Here is an 18,983-nt window from a genome sequence, read left to right as displayed (position 1 = left end):
GGAAACCCTTCCAACAGGGTTAGTTAAATACATACAACATGAAAACTACATACAACATGAATACTACATACAATCAATGAACACAGTTCCTGATGAGGCGCAGGTGTACGCTCATGTCACCACCATGTGCACATCATTGGGTATAAACTGATTGAGCTGTTTGCCATTTAGGCTGGGTTCACATGGTTTTCCCGCAATTGGTTTTCAACCAATTCTCATGACAGGAGAGTGTGACTGTGCGTCTTTGGCTCAGTTTTAGGCAATCCGCTGAATAGGGACCCCTGGCTGCAAGCCGCTCCACAAATAGTGTGAACCCAGCCTGAATTAGACAATGTTAGTCGTCAGGGATGCCTATTGATCAGATCTTTAGAAATATGAGAAATTTTAGTGTTAGTGTCTCCCCATCTTTGCCTTTCCACATTTTGAATCTCAAAGTACTGTGTAACATTAATGTAACATTACAAAATCTTGGCTGCAGCGGGTTCGTTCCAAGCTACACGTGGTCCTTGCCCTGAGTCCTGCAGGACAGACATTACGTGAACACTGCCGATCTCACCCATCTCTGGTCAACTGCTGTACTATAGACTGGTATGACGAGTGGCCGGAGGAAGCCCTCTGCAGTGTGGTCAACAGTTACATCACCGAGCATCATCTGCTGCAAGAGCATCATCTGCTGCAAGACAATCTGGTGAGTTACTCATTCCATTTATGCTTTCATTAGAAGGCTTCTCAACCAAAAATGTATGTGTCTGTTATGGGTTAAAATTGGTGGATTTAGCTCTCCCACCTTGGCACTCCTTAAAAAGATCGCCTCCCTGAGGGCGACCCTGAGTGACCTAGCGATAGGTCGGATGGAAAAGGCTTTAATCAGACTCAGGCAGTTGTTCTATGATAAAGGGAACAAGGCCCACTCCCTCCTGGCCAGGAAGCTGCGGGACAGCACCCAGGCCTCGACGCCTCACCAAATTAAATCTGACGTGGGAACCTTGCTTACACACCCAAGGGATATAGCCCACTCGTTCGCGGAGTATTATACGCACCTCTTTCATAACCCGGACATCCCAAGCAGCCCTCTCCCTCCCGACGTAGCCCAACGCATGGCCCAATATCTGGAGAATAGTGGGGTTTCCCGGTTGGGCCCGAGGACTTGTCCTCTCTTAATGCCTCGATTACAGAAGAAGAATTAGAGTCCACCATTAAATCAATGCCATCTAGCAAGGCCCCAGAGGTGAGAGGAAGACTGCTTTTGCATCTTTCTCCAGGTTTTGGTATTTTGACATGGGGCTCTGTAGTTTGGAGATTCCACAGTGTCTGGGGTGGGACGGGATCTCCGACCCTGTATCCAGATTTTATAGATGACCAGCCCTTATAATGAGAGTGTGGGAAGACCTCATGGCTTCCAGTTGGAGACAGCTCCACATTAAGACAGGAGGTCTCCAGAAGTCAGAGAGGCTGTAGGAGACAGCCAGAATGTTGCTGACTGCAAGAGGCAGCCAGAACGTTGGTGACTGCAAGAGGCAGAGCTGTAGACGCTAAAGGGAAGCTGTCTACTTTGAGGAGTCCGCTGGTCTGGGTGACCAGGATAAAGTGCAGAAGTACTGCTACAGATACTGCTACAGAGAGCCAGATGGGCTAGCATTTTCTGTTCTGTGTATTTGATGGAGAAGAACCCCCTGCGTGGGAAACCTTTTGTTTGGCCTTTTATTTTGTTTCATTTTAATAAAAATAGGCTACCATGCCCTTAAATATAGTTCCTGAATGGCTTGAATCACTGGAAAAACGCATCTATCACGAGAGATAGCAACCCCCATCTTACACTATGTGTTTTTTCTGCTCTTTAGCGCCACCCTTTGTGCAACTTCTGTTAATGTTGTCTGATGGTTAGCATTAGTTCGGAGCATGCGTGTTTGTACTTTGAATTTTAGTCTGACGGATTTGTACACATTTACCTCCTTTTGGGCTGCATGTTTGGAGTTTGGCCCTGATTACTATTTTTGCACAAAGACTGTATTATTGCACATTGCATGAAGACTGCTTCATCTTCACTATTATTTAATTCATTTATACACTTTTAGCACATATTGTGTTCACAATATTTGGTTCACATCATTCAATTATTTAATTATTAATTTATTATTAATTTATATGCACTAATTTGCACTAAGTATTTACAGGTAATAGTTTACTGTCATATGTTTAATTTTCACTGGATTTTTTATGCAATTTATTTAATTATTGGTTTTATTAGTAAGCGCCCCAATACCCCCCGTTTTTATTAAACTATGGTAACTAAAATTGCTCATAAGTGACACTTTAAAATACTTTTTCTGAATTAAGGTAAAACACCTTCTGTGTCCAGGATTCCCCCAATGGAAGCCATTGACTCCTGCTGCTGTCAATCAAATCCTATGATGAAAGAGCGAGTCCCATTGTGTCTATGGGCACAGCCTGAATGGCAGGAGGAGCCAGGGGGGCCATTGGGGTACACCAGAAGAGGGGGTTCAGGGCTGCTCTGTGCAACCATTAGCTTCCCATTCCTTAATTAAGTTTGTACAGGGTGTCTTCCTTGTGGCTCTCCTGTGCTTTCCCCAGTAACTCAGTGTGGTCTAAATTTAGTTAGCACTTAAGAAAATGCCATTTGAACCTATGAGGGATATGCATACCTCCCAACTTTCTGAGATGGGAATGAGGGACACCTATCAGCAAAAGTATGCAGGCATAGGACACACCCCTTGCCACGCCCCCTTAAAGGAAATTTGTACAAAAAAATAAGATTGGTTAAACCCAGAAGTGCTTTTTTTACCACTACTATTTCTTTATATTGGCTTTTGGAATTGACAAATGCAGCAATTTAGAAATCAGATGAAAGTTTAGTGCTGGGAAACACTTTTTGATAGATAAAAGGTGCATTTTATATACAACTATATAGATCAGACCAAAATGAGGGACAAATGAGGAGAATGAGGGACAGATGGACATTGCTCCAAATCAGGGACAGTCCCTCGAAATCAGGGACAGTTGGGAGGTATGGATATGTGTCTGAGCGGACGAGTGGCTGGTTGGCCTTATCTTGTGAAGGTCAAGGTGGTGTTGAGGCCTAAAACTTCCTGCCTCCCTAATGTAGCTTTGGCCTCAACCATGACATCATCTCCAGTTCATCAGAAGGAAACCTGCCTTCATTTCCTGGATTTTGTTTATGCTGTGCGTATCTACCTCACATACCTTATTTAGCAAGACTGACTCTTCCTTTGTCACTCCTGCTGGTACCCATAAAGTGGAACCTGCTTCTCATTTATGTTTCAGAGGCTCAGACAAATCATCATTTAGGACTGTGGGCTTAAGAATTATATTTCACGCTTTCATGTCAGGGCACACTCTACTCGATCTGTGAGGGCTCCACATCAGGCAACTGTTTCCACATTTGTAAGGATACCATCTGATCATCTACATATTTACAGGTTCTACTAGGTGGACCTCACACACACACCCACACCCACCCAGTTGTGCTGCTCTGTTGGTCTGTTAGTGTTTTGTTGCTTTTGCCTACCCTCCAGTTGGACTGTTTTTTAGGGGCTTCCCAATAGTCATTGAATTAGTCACCGCAAATTGTTGTAATTTATTGAGGGACATATGCCCCACCCTTCTCTGTGTGTTTTTCCACAAAACTAAGCATGCTTTGTAGAAGGGGTTATACAAAACTGGCATTGTTTTTTTTCCTTGCCAGTATCAAAATCACAGTCTTGTTGCATAGAAGCATCCTATATGAGTAAAACACTCAATACTTGTAAGATGCGTAGGGTAGGGTGAACAGACATCCCCGGTTTCCGCGGACAGTCCCCGGATTGAGGACACTGTCCCGGACCAAGTCTGTCCCCGGTTTTGTCCACGGATTGGATTTTAACAGGGGCTGGGGCAATTTCATACAGTCAGTGCAGAATAATAATAATTTAAAAAAAATCTGACTCTAAGATAGTAGGAGCGGCGGAGCGGGGTGTGTGTATTTTTTACCATTATCTGTGCCCCTTTCTGATGATCATGTGTTGGTCGGAGCAGAGGGAATATTTCTTCAGTTTCGGGTGCATGCCCATTCAGCTCCACTCGCATGTTCTTCTGCCTTGGCTCAAGCCCTGGCCAGCCACCTGCCTGCTTATCTCCTTGCCTTCCCTGGCTGAGTAATATTCCTCTGCTCCCCACCCAGTAGTAGCCAGGGCCGGGAGAGTAAGACTTGACAGGCTGTGAGGCGGGCAGCGGCGGCGACGGGCAGAGAGTCGCTGATTGCCACCATTACTAGTAAAAAAAAGGATGTCCCCAGATTTCATTTAAAAAATCTGGTCACCTTAGTGTAGGGGTTTAAAATGTGTCTGTACAAAACTAAAAATGAAGGTTTTGGCTACACTTTATCTTTCACTTTAATGAAGCTTTTCCATGAGGTGAACTTTCAAAGTAGCTGTAGAACATTTAATAAGTAGATATGTGCTGTCCTCTGCAGAGTCTTCAGGAGGGGATCGCTCAGGCCTGTGTCACCATTCATAAAAGTGTTTCCAGCAAAGCAGAACAATATTTGAAGGAGAGCAGAAGACATTATTATGTGACCCCTCAGAGCTACCTGAGTTTCATAGACACTTTCTCAAACATCCTACAGACCAAGAGACAAAAACTGACCACAGACAGGTAAAGGACATTAGTAACTAGTAATACTAATTTAATGTTTACTTCCATTCTTGGCAATGTGTCTTATTATGTTTTTATAAAGGAGATCTGCTTCTGAGAGGGTGAGGGACCCCTAATGAGTCTAGCTGTTATGACAGTTATTCTGGATAGCAAACATCTGCAGCCACAAATGTCCTGCAAGCAAATAACATTTTGATCTGCTTTGGCTGACTATATGTGCCATTTTCTTATAATCTTGTGTTCTTACCAGAAGCGGACTGACAACTCATGGGGCCCCCGGGCAATAGAAGATTATGGGGCCCCTGGGCTTACAGATGGCCACCATGCCAGGAGGCAGTGCAGGGCAGCTTCTGCATTTTCACATTAAAAGCATGTTGGTTTCGGACATATCAGGGACAGATGTAAAAAAAAAAAACCACCGATTTTTACATACTGTCCATGGTTTTACTGAGCCTGGCAACCCTGATGGGGCCCTCGGGCAGTGCCCGAATGGTCAGTCCGCCCCTGGTTCTTACAATTATAACGATGCTGCTTCAGTATAAATGTTAAAAAATTTGGAGACCCATGTAATAAAATCCCTGTCTCCTAATTGTCTTCCAATTGTGCATCTTTGTTGTTACTCTGTCATGCAGGCAGTGGCTGCAGAGAGAATGCAGGGGATCAGCAACATGATGCAGCAAAAGATATAGAATAGGTGAAAACTATTTTTAAAAAGTCAGTTGTGTATGATTGTGTATGAGGCAGGGCTATAACAAAATGCTTTTAATAATATATTTACCATAGAATATTTCTCACATGGGCTTTGCTCCATGAATCCTGGATTGTTCGTTACACCCCTGCTGGGACAGAGGTGGCTTTACCCAGATCAGTCACTATGGCCAGCAGGAAAAAAGGAACCGTATCTGAACCCAGCATGCAAGAGCATATACGGCCTGTAACACTGCCGGTTGGTGCTCTATCCTGCAGGTCTCCTGGTTACGTGTACTATGTGACCTTGTTGGCAGGGTGCTCCACAGGTCCAGGACATTGATCACCCTGGAGGGGAATTGAGTCCCTTGAGGCTCTGCAGGGAACATCCCTGCGAAGCCTGAGGATTGAGTCTGGGATTTGTGGAGCTTGTGGCAGTTTTTTCTCTGGTGTCCCTGTGTTGTCCATGTGCTTTTGAGTTGTATCTGGTTGCTTCTAGAGTGGAGTGCTTCACCACAGTAGCAGTGTTCAAAAGGGGTGGGGTGGCACATGTGCATCTACATCGACTGCACTTACAAGTGCACTTGGACTTGTAGTGCAAAGTGGATTTGTCCCCAGAGAGTCCGATTCGGAGGATCCTGCAGTTTGGCAGCGCCTGAAAGATTTTCCCGAGAGCTTTGAGCTTTCAAGAGTGGGCACGATGGCTCAAATGTTGGCCAGCAGAACATCTCTGCAAAAAGAAAAACAAGAGGCTGGCCTTTGATGGCAAATGCTTGTTTGGACTGTCCTCCTCCACAGAAAGTGACTGTAGGTCTTACCCCTAAAGAGGAAGGTAAAGGTGACAGGTTAGAACCCTGTGACTTCTTCAGAATCTAATAAATGCTCCTCTCATGAGCAATCAGCCTTGGGCTCTAAGCAGAAGCCTACATCCCAGAATCGATGGACTACTCAGTCTTTTTTTCTGCTGTCACTTTTCTATGTTTCTAAGTCCTCTGTGTCCTGTGATGTAATCCAAGAAAATAATTTTACAGGTAAACAAGCAATTCATTTTTTTTTTTATAGTAAAGTATACTCTTATTTTTAAACATTTGGTAGCCCTGCAGTGCTTGGAACGGAGCTGACTTCAGCTCTATCTCTGGGGGTTAGTGGTATTATCCTGATTAGCCCTTTAGTCATTTTCTATCACTTTGCATTAGATCAAAATACATAGGCAGTTTCTCTCTTGCCTCTGTGATGGGGGTATCACAGTTGGCATACTTTCAAACCTTCCAATCAGCATTGTTATAGTGAATTGTTCTTTCTCTTAGAAAACGTTTCTATACTGGGCTGTCTAAGCTGCTGGAGGCCTCCTCATCCATTGAGATCATGCAGCATGAACTGGTGGCTTTGGGACCACAAATAGAGCAAAAAACAAAGGTAAGGTTGTTGTGATATCATTATGCTACATACATCACCTAGGAACTCGTAATTTCTCCTCAGCTGAGAAGGCCTTATGCCTCAAAGTTGATGTACACCAAACTGATGTATAACTTATTTTGTATTGTAATTCATGTAATGTTTCTCCTTCCTTTAGAAAATAGAAGAATTGATGGCTAAACTCCACAGAGACTCAGTTGTGGTGGAGAAAGTTCGCACCATTGTAAAGCAGGAAGAAGAGGTGATGGCTCAAGAAACCAGAATCGTACAAGAATATGCTGAGGTAACAGGTCTTTACATGAGGTTTGGCATGTATGCAAGACCAGATATAATGTTAGGCGTAAAAGGTCTGTGCCTTAAAGTGCCATCAGTAAAATGGTTGCCACATACAGTATATTGTCTCATTATCGGTAGAAATAGTCATCTCTAAGAAGCTTAAAGCAGGACCTTCAGTCATTTTTTCAACTTTCTATCTATTAAATCTTCTGGAAAACATTTTTTTTTCTGCCAGTACATACCTTATACAGCCAACTTCCTGTTTCTTGTTTGGTAATTAGCCTAGGCTTATGACATCATGCACAGTTCTGTCTCTCACTCTCGTGAGAGTTTGCCAGGAAGAGAGGGGGTCCAATAAGACCATACGTGCATTATATGCATTTTTGCATGTTATTTATCTGTAAAAGTCTCCAGTGGGTAGATATCCAAAATAGCTGAGACTGCTGCTGGATGTTATATCAGGAGCCCCAGCAGATTTAGGGCATGTCTGCCTAACATGCTGCAGCTCATTAGCGTAACATGGCAAACATGACAGTTTAAAATAAATTCTTTGCAACCTATTTAAGTAAAAATATGAAGATAATAAAAGAGTCCCTTTTGAATATCTATGCCTTTTTATTTCCTGTGTTGCTTTGCAGCAATCCCAGAAAGACCTCAGTGAGGTCCTCCCTGCTCTAGCTGTGGCTGTGTCTGCCCTGGATTCCCTGGACAAATCTGACATTTCAGAAGTCAAGTAAGTGACGTCAGAAAAGCTGTGTCATTTTTACCTGAAATTCATTGTGTACTGACTTATAAAGACAGTAAGGCCTCGTACACACGACCAGACATGTCCGATGAAAACGGTCCACGGACATGTCTACTGGGATCATTTGGTCTGATGTGTGTACACACCATCAGACCAAATTCCCCGCGGACAAAATACGGGGTGACGTGGCGGCGACAATGATGCGGCGATGTGCGCGAACCCGGAAGTTCAATGCTTCCACGCATGCGTCGAATCACTTCGACGCATGCGCGGGATTTCGGGCCAGCGGACATGTCCGATGAGTTGTACTAACCATCGGACATGTCCGACGGACAGGTTTCCACCGGACAAGTTTCTTAGCATGCTAAGAAACGTTTGTCCGCTGGAAACCTGTCCGCTAGCCCAGGAATCCGGTCCGCTAGGCCGTACACACGATCGCACATGTCCGCGGAAACTGGTCCGCGGACCAGTTTCAGCAGACATGTTCGGTCGTGTGTACGAGGCCTAACTGGGTTGTTTATGGCATTCTTAAACTGGAGCAACAATCAAATCAGAGTGAAACTAGATCTGAGATGTTTCGTGTCATGTGATTTCTTGATTTGATTTGATTTCATTTAATGTGATTTGTGACTAGTTATCTTGTTTAACCCATAAAGTTCTTCATTGTATACAATTTATCCTTCATATTTTCTTTTTTTAACATATGTAGCAAGTAAGTGGGAAAAGATGTGTCGCAATAAGCCGTGTCCTTTGCAACACCACCTACTTGCCAGGCCTACCAATCATCCAATTTTACCATCACATGCAATTTTTTGAGCCCATACGAAACTTTCCCTGCCATGAAAGAGCCAGTTGTCAGGGCCAGTGCTACCACTAGGCAAACTAGGAAGCCGCCTAGGGCGCCCGGCCACTGTTGTTCCTACGCTTTGCAGCAAGCAACTAAGTCTCAGCATCAGCAGGCAGCCGCCGCTCCATTCACACATAGTGTCAGAGGTGGAGCGGCGGTGGAGGACTGTGTCTGTGTCCCGACTCCCGAATGAATGTAAGCAAGCAAACATTCATCGATGGGCGCTGGTAGGCAGCATTTGATGGGCGCTTCATTAAAAAGGTGGGGTATACATGGGCAGGGCAAAGGGGGTGGATTCAGGGGTGGAGCCAGGAGGGGGGCAACAAAATTAGGTTTTGCACCAGCCCTACCAGTTGTTCCTCCTGGCTCCCCCAAGCCAAAGGTTCCCTGTTCTAGTTCTAACCAGGCATGTTGTATGAGCTAGCAGCTATCTTGTAATACTAACAGATATCAGAAAATTGTGACAGATAACAAAAGTCAAATATGAAACCTTTGTCATTAACAAAAACAAAAGTCATCTATCTGTTGAACACTATCATGCAGGGTGTACACAAATCCTCCATTCCTGGTACTGACGGTCATGAATGCTGTGTGCGTGCTTCTACAGAAGAAACCTGATTGGGCCACAGCCAAGCTACTCCTTGGAGACCAGGGGTTCCTCAAGAGACTGGTCAACCTCGACAAGGACAGCGTGCCAGAGAAGGTATTGTTATTAAAAGCCACACCCCTCTGCATCCTGGTTTACCAAAAAATGAGAAATGTGTAAAATGATTACATGTTACAAAATGTAAAAGTGAAAATGTGAAGTTAAAGTGAAATGTAGCAATTGGCAGTGGAAATTTAAAGGTTTAAATGTCGTTTTTGGATATCTTGGATTCTTTACCATACTATGACTTTACTGTCTTATACCTGTGCATTGCATAGATGTTTATAGATTGGCCCCACCCACACCGAATTTTGTATTTTGTACTAAGTTGTTATATATAGGTGATATTTTGAATTATGTTAGTATGGATCCCCAGAAATTACATCTTTCTCGATGGCAGGCTTCCTTTAAATAGAAAGTAAAATATGTAACTATGTAAAAGAGATCAGCCTGACTTGTGGGGTAATGATAAAGAAGCAGCAGATGAGGCAGAGGAAGCATAGATCCACAGACAGAATAAAGCAAAAGCAGGGAGATTATTACACTACAAGTCCTCAGGTACAGATTCCTCTCCAGCAAAGAGAACAGAGCAACACAGTCATGGCATCACCAAATCCTTCTCCAAAGATGAGATGGTGAGATTAGAAATCAGACAGCCATGCCTTAGATAACCTTACTGCAGGTTAACAGCTATGAGACTCAAGGCACAGTTCTGTCAAGAGAAAATCAAGAGAAAATGTAGACTCAAGGCACAGTTCTGTCAAGAGAAAATCAAGAGAAAATGTAGCTTTATCGTGGTACAGTTAGGCCCCATTCACACCTAGGCGTTTTTACGCCTGAAGCGCACTGCTCATAAACGCCAGAGGGGAGAATTAACATTATTCCCTATGGTGACTGTTCACACCTGAACGCCCAAACGCCTGTCGCGCGAAGCTCAAACAAGTCCCGGACCTTTTTTGTCGCGCGAATCGCGCGACAGCGGCGTTTGAGCGTTTTTTTTTCCCCATAGAAAGTAATGGGAAACGCGCGTATTGAGCGTATCGCGCGACAACGGGCGTTTGCTATGGGCGTTTCGTCGCTTTAATCAATAGAACTTGTCGCCCATGCAGAAGATTAAAAAAAATCTACCAACATAGCAACAAGTGATGAAAAGATTATAATTTTTCCTATTGGCTAAAATAAGAAACGCCGAAGTACAAAAACGTCGCACGACGCTGTATGCAAACGCGCAAATAAGCATGAATACGCGCGGAAAAAAACGCCCGAAAATACGACCGAACGCCCTACGCTCAGGTGTGAATGCAGCCTTGTAGATGTTCTATAACATAGCAAATATTGACTTTTTGTATTTGGGTCCACTCTAAGTAGTGTGACTATATAGTATTTTATACAATAATAAAACAAGTAAGAGCTAGTCACAACAAAAAATATCTTTAAAAACTGAACTCCAGGAATTATTTGAATTGCATACTTACATTAGTCCAGCTTGGCGCAATGTAAGTAAACATATTGGCCCGGATTCACATACATTGGCGCATATTTATGCCGGCGTAGCGTATCTAATATACGCTACGCCGAAGCAGCGCAGAGAGGCTAGCACCAAATTCACAAAGCACTTGCCTCCCAAACTGCGCTGGGTTCCCTCGGCGTAAGCCGTCGTAGGTGGAAGTGGGCGTGAGCCATGCTAATGAGGCATGACCCCATGCAAATGATGGGCCGACTGCCATACAAGTACTTAAAACGAACGGCGCATGCGCCGTCCCGTGGACGTATCCCAGTGCGCATGCTCAGAATCACGTCGGAACTACTCCCTAAGATACGACGGATCACTGTCTACGACGTGAACGTAACCTACGCCCAGCTCTATTCACGTACTGCGCAAACGACGTAAAATACGACGGCTGTGTTCCCTGGTCCATACCTTAGCATTAGTTGCGCCTCATATATAGGGAATAACTTTATGCCGGACGTACGACTTACGCAAACCGCGTATATTATGCGCCGGGCGCAAGTACGTTCGTGAATCGACGTATCTCCCTCATTTCCATATTTGAATAGGAAATCAATGGGAGCGCCACTTGCGGCCAGCGTAAATATGCGCCCACGATACGCCGGCGTAGGAAAGTTACATTGGTTGGATGAAGCCTATTTTCAGGCGTATCTTGGTTACAGAGTCCGGCGCATATTTACATCGAGATACGTTGGCGTAAGTGCTTTGTGAATCCGGGCCATTGTATACCTAATGGACCATTGGTGAATCTGGAAATTTCTGTAGTATTCGCACTACTACAGTGACAATCACGATCTTCCAGATCCTACTAAGGTTTTATTCGAGCTGCTTCCCCACTGAGAACTGACCACAGAAGTGCCTCACCTAGCACCGTGCCATTCATACAAAGCCTTGTAATCTTTTTGTGAATACAAAGCATTCTCTGATTGAACAAGGTGGAGAGAAGGGGCAGTGGAATTATGAATTCTACACCACCCAATCAAAGAACACCTGGTATTCATTGAAAAAATACAGAGCATTCTTTAAATTAGTGTCCAGTGATGGAACCCTACCTCCCTCTGGTCAGTGTGCAACGGGTCAGCTGCTCACAAAGAACCTGAGCAGGACCCAGAAGATCGCGACGATCATATCAAATATTTGCTCACTAAGAAAAATCTATAATTTACCTTTAAAGCGGAGTTCCGGCCACAATTTCACTTTCTAAATATAAATACACCTGTAATACACAAGCTTAATGTATTCTAGTAAAGTTAGTCTGTAAACTAAGGTCCGTTTTGTTAGGTTGTTACAGCATTTAGACACTTTATAAAATAGAAATTGACTGGGGCCATCTTAAGTGTGGGCATCATGAAGCCAGACTGTATGACTTCCTGGATTTCAGCCTTGCAGATCTAGCACATGCTCAGTGCTGCACAAGCAGTGTCAGATCAGGTTTCAGCACCTGTGCTGTCCAAGTCACATGATTCTTTGAGACTGGGGAGTGCACAGACTCCTGGAAAGTTACACCCATTACATTCCCAGGAGTCTGTGCGGTGTAGGTTAGGAAGCATTAAGCACCTAGGTGCAGGAAGTGGTAAGATTAACTATTCTGCCTAGCAACAACACTTTGAAGGCATCTAAAAAAAAAAATAAAAATCGTAAAGGACTAATGACATTTTTTTAAAACTACTGATGTAATGTTATATTTATGGGTGGAACTCCACTTTAAATTACGAAAGGGTGTTATGTCACATGATGTTTTGCTATCATCTACTTACAGGTTTTCCATCAGTTAAAGAAATATACAAGCACCCCGGATTTTAACCCGCAAAAAGTTGGTTTAGTGTCCACGGCCTGCCGTTCTCTTTGTCAGTGGGTGCTGGCTCTAGAGCACTATCATGAAGTCCACAAGGTATGCAGACCACAAGTTAGAAGAATGAAATAAGCAATGTAAAGGATGTCTTTAAATTTTAGTAAAGCTTTAACTTTATGGCAAAATTTAGGTTTGTCCATGAATAACAAGACCCTCAGAGCCGGTTCACACAGGGGCGGCACGACTTGCCGAGCAACTCGGCAAGACGATCTGCACACGACTTCAGAAGTGACTTGCAAAATGACTTCTGTATTGAAGTCAATGCAAGTCATCCTGAAGTCGCCCCAAAATCGTACAGGAACCTTTTTCTAAGTCGGAGCGACTTTAGTGGCTCCTATTAGAACGGTTCCATAGTACAGAACAGAGCGCGACTTGTCAGGCGGCTAAGTCGCCTGACGAGTCGCCCCTGTGTGAACCGGCTCTCACAGTGCTGGATTTTCTGCAAGATTTTTTACACAATTTATTCATTGGGTATGTCTGCACTTAAAGTGGTTGTAAAGCCTACATTTGTTTTACCTCATTGCATTCCTTTTACTTACCTGAGACCTCATTCGATCCAGTGCCATGCACGTCTGCAGCTCTTCTCCCCCCTCACTTCCGAGTCTCGCTGGCTTTGCTGGGGCATCGGGAACCATTGGCTCCCAGTGCTATCAATCAAAGCCAGTGACGAAGGACAGGTGGGGGCGAAGAGTCCCAATGTCTGTTTCAATGGACACAGCAGCGGGGCGTGGGTGTGAGCACGCACGAGTGCCCCCATGGGAAGCTGCCATGGGAAGCCTGCTTGAACCACATTATAGTTCTCTAAGCTGGTCTCCCTTCCTGTGCCGTACTATTATCCTATAGCTTGGGAACACCCTCCCATACCTCATTATTTATCCATAACTTGGGCCCACCTTCCTGCACCTCACTATGGTCCCATAACTTAGGTGCTCCCCACCTGTAGCTCACTGTTTTTGATAACTTGGGTCCATGTTCCTTAATCTCACTATTGTCCCTTAACTTGGGCCTGAATCTCAGAGTCTCATAATAGGAAAACCCAACTTCCTGAACCCTTTTGATGTCCCAAAACTGTGATGGTTCGCTTCATAGAGAAATTATTAAATGCAGAAGACAACTGTAAGGCCCTAATAGAGGGAAAAATCCTACTCAACTGTATTCAAACTATAAATAAATTTTTGCTGTAGTTCTAGTTTACTACTTTCAGCATTAAGGCTCCATTTACACTAGATGCCACTTGAGTCAAACAGAATTGCATGACAATGGAAATCACATTGTTTTCATGGGTGCCCATTCACATCAAATGGGATTCAGCACAGTGTGATTTTTGGAAAAGGTTCCTGTACTATTTTGGTGTGATTCCAATGTGATTTTGGCCCCATAGGATTGCGTATTCTATGGGGCCAAAATCACATTGGAATCACACCAAAATACCTTAAGTTGTATCCAAGTTGCACTACATAATCACACTAAAAACCAGATTGCAGCAATTTTCCTTGCTGACATTTTGCATGTCCTATTTTATTCCAGACGGTGATACCCAAACAACGTCATGTCGCAGAAGCTCAGGAGGCCTTGAAGTTGGCCCAGGAAAGACTTGGACAGAAACAGGCCAATTTATCCATGGTAAGGTGCCATCTTTTTTCATCATGGCTCTCTACATTAAATAGGTTGTAAAGGTTTGTTTTTTTATTTTTCGAAATGGGTTCCTTTAAGCTAGTGCATTGTTGGTTCACTTACTGTTTTTTTTTTTTTTTTATTTCTCTTCTAAATGTTTTTTTTTTCTTTGTCTGAATTTCTCACTTCCCTTTTCTCCTCAGTAAGCTTGCCCCCATCATCCAAGCCGTTCTGGCTGGGGGTTGGTCAGCGTGCTCGCCCCCTACATGCGTCGTCTCCCCGCAGGGATGTAGTCCCAAGGGAGGGGGCGAGCATGCTGCTTACCCATTATTTGACACACGCATTATACACACACATTATACAGACACGCACAGTATGCACAAACACATGCAGTATAGACACGCACGCACAATATACACACACATATATGCAGTATACACACGCACGCACAGTATGCACAGGCACACACGCAGTATACACACACAGACACGCACAGAATACACACACACACACACAGTATATATACATACACACAGTATACAAACATTCAGTATACACACAGACATGCACGCACAATATACACACACACAATATACACACACGCAGTATACACACATACAGTATACACACAGACATGCATGCACAGAACACACGCGCCGTATACACACACACAGTATACACACATGCATTAAAAAGATGTTCAAATAAAGAGCCGCCTCTGTCGCCACCTCTCAAAGTGCTGCCTGGACCCATTGGACCCATAGTAGGACCGGCCCTGCATATATGTAATATATTGCAGCTTACCAGTGCTGGCTACATTTGTTTTCTTTTTCCAGGCATTTATCACCTTTATTTTCAGCTGGTGGTCCTGCAGACAGTACTATTCCAGTCCCAGCATGTCTCATTTCTCCATTGTACTGTATATATGTGAGCATCTATGGAAGGAGAGATGGCCGCTCCAGGTGGAGACCTTGGCAATAATCCACCCCACAGAGATCCCAGGTGCAAGCAATGCAATCAGCAAGGCAGGAATAACAAGGATGTATTTCTGGACAGCCACACTCTTGAACAATATTTGCCTTTATTTAAAATAGGAACAGCACTACAAGTCACAGCAATCGAACCTCGGACAGCTGACACGTTTCACACTATATCTAGTGTTTAGTCATAGCTAAGACTAAACACTAGATATAGTGTGAAACGCGCCAGCTGTCCGAGGTTCGATTGCTGTGACTTGTAGTGCTGTTCCTATTTTAAATAAAGGCAACTATTGTTCAAGTGTGCGGCTGTCCAGAAATACATCCTTGTTATTCCTGCATATGTGAGCAGCTATGGTTGTAACATTTCCATTACATGGTGGATTGGTGGGATTAGTAGGTTACACAAGAATAATAAGGATATTTGTACTTTTATTTCTGAACTTGCTATCTAGGTGTAGAAAGCCCTCAGAAGCTAACCTCTAACCTCGCCGGGGCTGTCATGCTTAGAGGGTGTTAATCTCTATATATATATATAAATGTGTTGTGGGTGCCCTTTAGGTTGAAGAACATCAGCAGAGACTTCAAAAACAGTACAATGACAGTGTGGCAGAGAAAGACCAGCTGGCGTGCAGGAAACAGCTCACCACCAAACGCCTGGAAAGGGCCTCAGTGCTGATCACCGCTCTGGAGGAGGAGAAGGTACTATGCAGAACTATTGTTTAGAGAACCAGTCACAATTGGGCTCAAGCAAGAATCTAAACATTTTTTGTCCTTTATTGTTCAGGCTTGCCTATTACCTAAGATATTTGTATTTGCCCCTTTAGCTAAAAGTATGTCTATAGCTAAAACATTTGTTTACGTTTTTTGTATTTTTTTATTTTTTTTTAAAGTGTCAGTAATCCCAAATCATCAACAATTGTCAATACATGCTATATTACATTGTGTAAAATGCAGGGCAAAAGGGGGCAGCTGCCCCAAGCCCAGTCATTGTTGTGGGGCCAAGAGCAGCAGCCCTTGACCCCACACTGCCCGCAAATAGTTGATAAGTCGATTCAGGAGGAACCAAATAAATGTTTGTCCAGGGTCCAATCAATATTAAAGATGGCCCTGCATCCACTGTAGACTGCAAAAATTGTAGTTGATCTTGCTGTTCACTGTCCCTCCCTCCTTATCTGTGTCCCCACTGCAGCCTGAGATTATGTAGACCAGCTGTTGACATCTACTGAACATGCTCCAGTTTCCTACTAAGCTGTTCATTTGCTTGTATTTCCTATCTGCACAGCCCATGTGACACACATGTGGGTGTATACACAGTGGTAAATAACACTTTCCCTCCTTCCTTTCTCCTTCATGTCTTCATATTGCTAAACACTATGTGGGCGGGATATAAGATGATGATTGATTAAGGCTTCACCTCCCCTCGTTCCCCTCCTCCGTCCCCGCCACGTCTCCCGGAGTGACTTCTGGGTATCGCGGCTCCGGCGCTGTGATTGGCCGGAGCCGCTTTGATGTCACTCCCACGCATGCATGCGGGAGCCGCCACTAACGGAGTGATCGCCATTAGTAGCGGCACGCTCAGTGCGCCTGCGCGCCGTTGTCTACTGCTTTTTATTGAGCTCCCGTATGTTCACTTTAAGGCCTCTTGCACACCGGACGGTTTTTGACTATAGACGTTTTTTTTACAGTCATTGCACTCTCCATCGTGTTATCCTATGTGTCCATTCACACATAGGCTGTTATCAGCAGTTTTGGGCAGTGGCGTTTTTGAGCAGTAAAAAAACCTCAAAACCAGTGGGTTCTGAGAGACGTTTTTCAGCTGTAAAAACGCTGATAAATGTCAATAAACGCTCAAAAACTTTGCTCACCTTGGTTTAATGTTTTTGCTACATTGAAAAATCTTAAAAAAAGGGTAAAAATCTTAAAAAAAAAGGGTAAAAAACACTAAACCGGAAAAACGCTAAAAACTCTATTGAAAAAAGTTGAAAAACTCACTGCAAAGCTACTGGCTTTTTTTATAACATTAAACATCCAGTGTGCATGAGGCCTTGGCCATTGGAAGGCTAAGTTTTATTCCTGATCACAGCACTGCTTCCCTACATAGGTACGCTGGAAAGAGTCGGTGGACAGGCTGGACCTTCGACTGGATGGAATCATTGGTGATGTCCTGGTTTCAGCTGCATTTATCGCATACTGTGGTATGTTTACATCAGAGTATCGGGCACAGCTGGTTGAGCAGTGGTTGGGATTCTGTAAAAACTACAAGATACCAGTATCAGAAGATTATTCCGTCATTAGAGCAATGGCAGAAAGGAGTGAGGTAAGGTCTATGTGTTCTCACTATGTGTAAAAAAGTGATTGTAAACCTCAGACATTAAATATGAACAAAGCACATTCCGTGATAGTGTATACTTGTCTCAATTAAGAACACAAAGTGTAATTTCTGTCTGGCGCTTTGTTCCTCTTATTTCAGCATGAATCACTTCTGACAGGTTTTCCTGACACCAAGAGAAAAATGGTGACAGGGGAGGGACCTCCAGCACAGAGTTTGTGACTGACAGCCTCAGCTCTGTTCCTGTGAGCTTTGTGAATGGGGGGTGTGTCCCTTCCCTTCAATCAGTTCTCAGAGCTCTCCTCACTGAGCTCTGCAGTGTGTAATTTCAGTTGCCCATCCCCTGTTTTCTGGGAGCTCAGTCTAGCTTTATAAATTCTGCTTTTTGATTTGGGTGTAAAAAAGTTAAGATTGCAGATAACCAGGTACAACATATGTAGGAGGATTTTGTCTTTTAAAAATTATTTTTATTTCAGTTTAAAATTTTAAGATACAAAAACAGAGCCTATTGGGCATACCCAGGAACGGCACATACAATTCGATACAAAAAAAAAAAAAAAAAGCATTAAAAAAACATATCCTAAGTGCCAAAATTGCCACTGAAACTTAACAACTTAGCTAGCTCCATTAGCTACGGAGGATATTTGTATGTTGTAGGGCAGTGATGGCAAACCTTGGCACCCCTGATGTTTTGGAACTACATTTCCCATGATGCTCCTGCACTCTGCAGTGTAGCTGAGCATCATGGGAAATGTAGTTCCAAAACATCTGGGGTGCCAAGGATCGCCATTACTGTTGTAGGGTATTAGCTACTAAGGTTAATATTGAGCCTTGTTCTGATAAGCTGGACGTCACAGTTCTCTGAGGTGCGAAATTAGTTTTTGTTCTCTACCATACCATACCATACCATACCTTTTTAGCGCCTTGCAAGTAAATTAATTTACTGGTAGGTTCAGGGTTAGTATTAGTGGAAGGATCTTGGACCCAAATGTCCAAAAGTTTGTGGAATTTCTCGGGTCACCCTCTCGCTAAATAAGTGGCTTTGTATAATGGCAGACTAGCGTTGATTACATTTTTCCACAAGGTGCCAATGGAGATTTCCATTGAAGCACAATAGGATTATTATTATTCTATGCAAGAAAAACTATCAGAGTCCTGGAGGCCCTAAAATAGGCCAGAGTGTCCACCAGACCCAGGAAACATACTTCCACAGCCCAGGGTACCCGTATAGTGGTCACATAGTATATTACTGAAGCTACAACTTCCCAATATGTTTGAATATGAGGGCATTGCCAAAGATGTGAATAAAGTCTGCTGGGTCTGCTGAGCACCGCCAGCACTCCGCAGGAGCAGATGGGTATATTCTGTGTCATCTCCAAGTATATCTACAAGGATAGAGGTATATAAGGC

The 18,983-nt window shown here is 43.7% G+C and overlaps 1 protein-coding gene across 1 annotated transcript in view; it reads left to right on the top strand.

Moving 5' to 3' along the window:
* Positions 1 to 18,983, top strand: part of DNAH14 (dynein axonemal heavy chain 14) — a 340,790-nt gene that overhangs the window by 259,664 nt on the left and 62,143 nt on the right. The window contains 10 exon segments of the mRNA XM_040347836.1: positions 479 to 688; positions 4,490 to 4,671; positions 6,666 to 6,774; positions 6,932 to 7,057; positions 7,689 to 7,783; positions 9,186 to 9,345; positions 12,558 to 12,689; positions 14,178 to 14,273; positions 15,803 to 15,943; positions 17,346 to 17,561. Of these exon segments, the coding sequence (XP_040203770.1) occupies positions 479 to 688; positions 4,490 to 4,671; positions 6,666 to 6,774; positions 6,932 to 7,057; positions 7,689 to 7,783; positions 9,186 to 9,345; positions 12,558 to 12,689; positions 14,178 to 14,273; positions 15,803 to 15,943; positions 17,346 to 17,561 (1,467 nt within the window).

The sequence above is a fragment of the Rana temporaria genome, chromosome 4, assembly GCF_905171775.1.
Source record: "Rana temporaria chromosome 4, aRanTem1.1, whole genome shotgun sequence".
NCBI lineage: Eukaryota > Metazoa > Chordata > Amphibia > Anura > Ranidae > Rana > Rana temporaria.
Note: the sequence above shows the minus strand (reverse complement) of the source record. Positions and strands in the feature narration are given on the sequence as shown.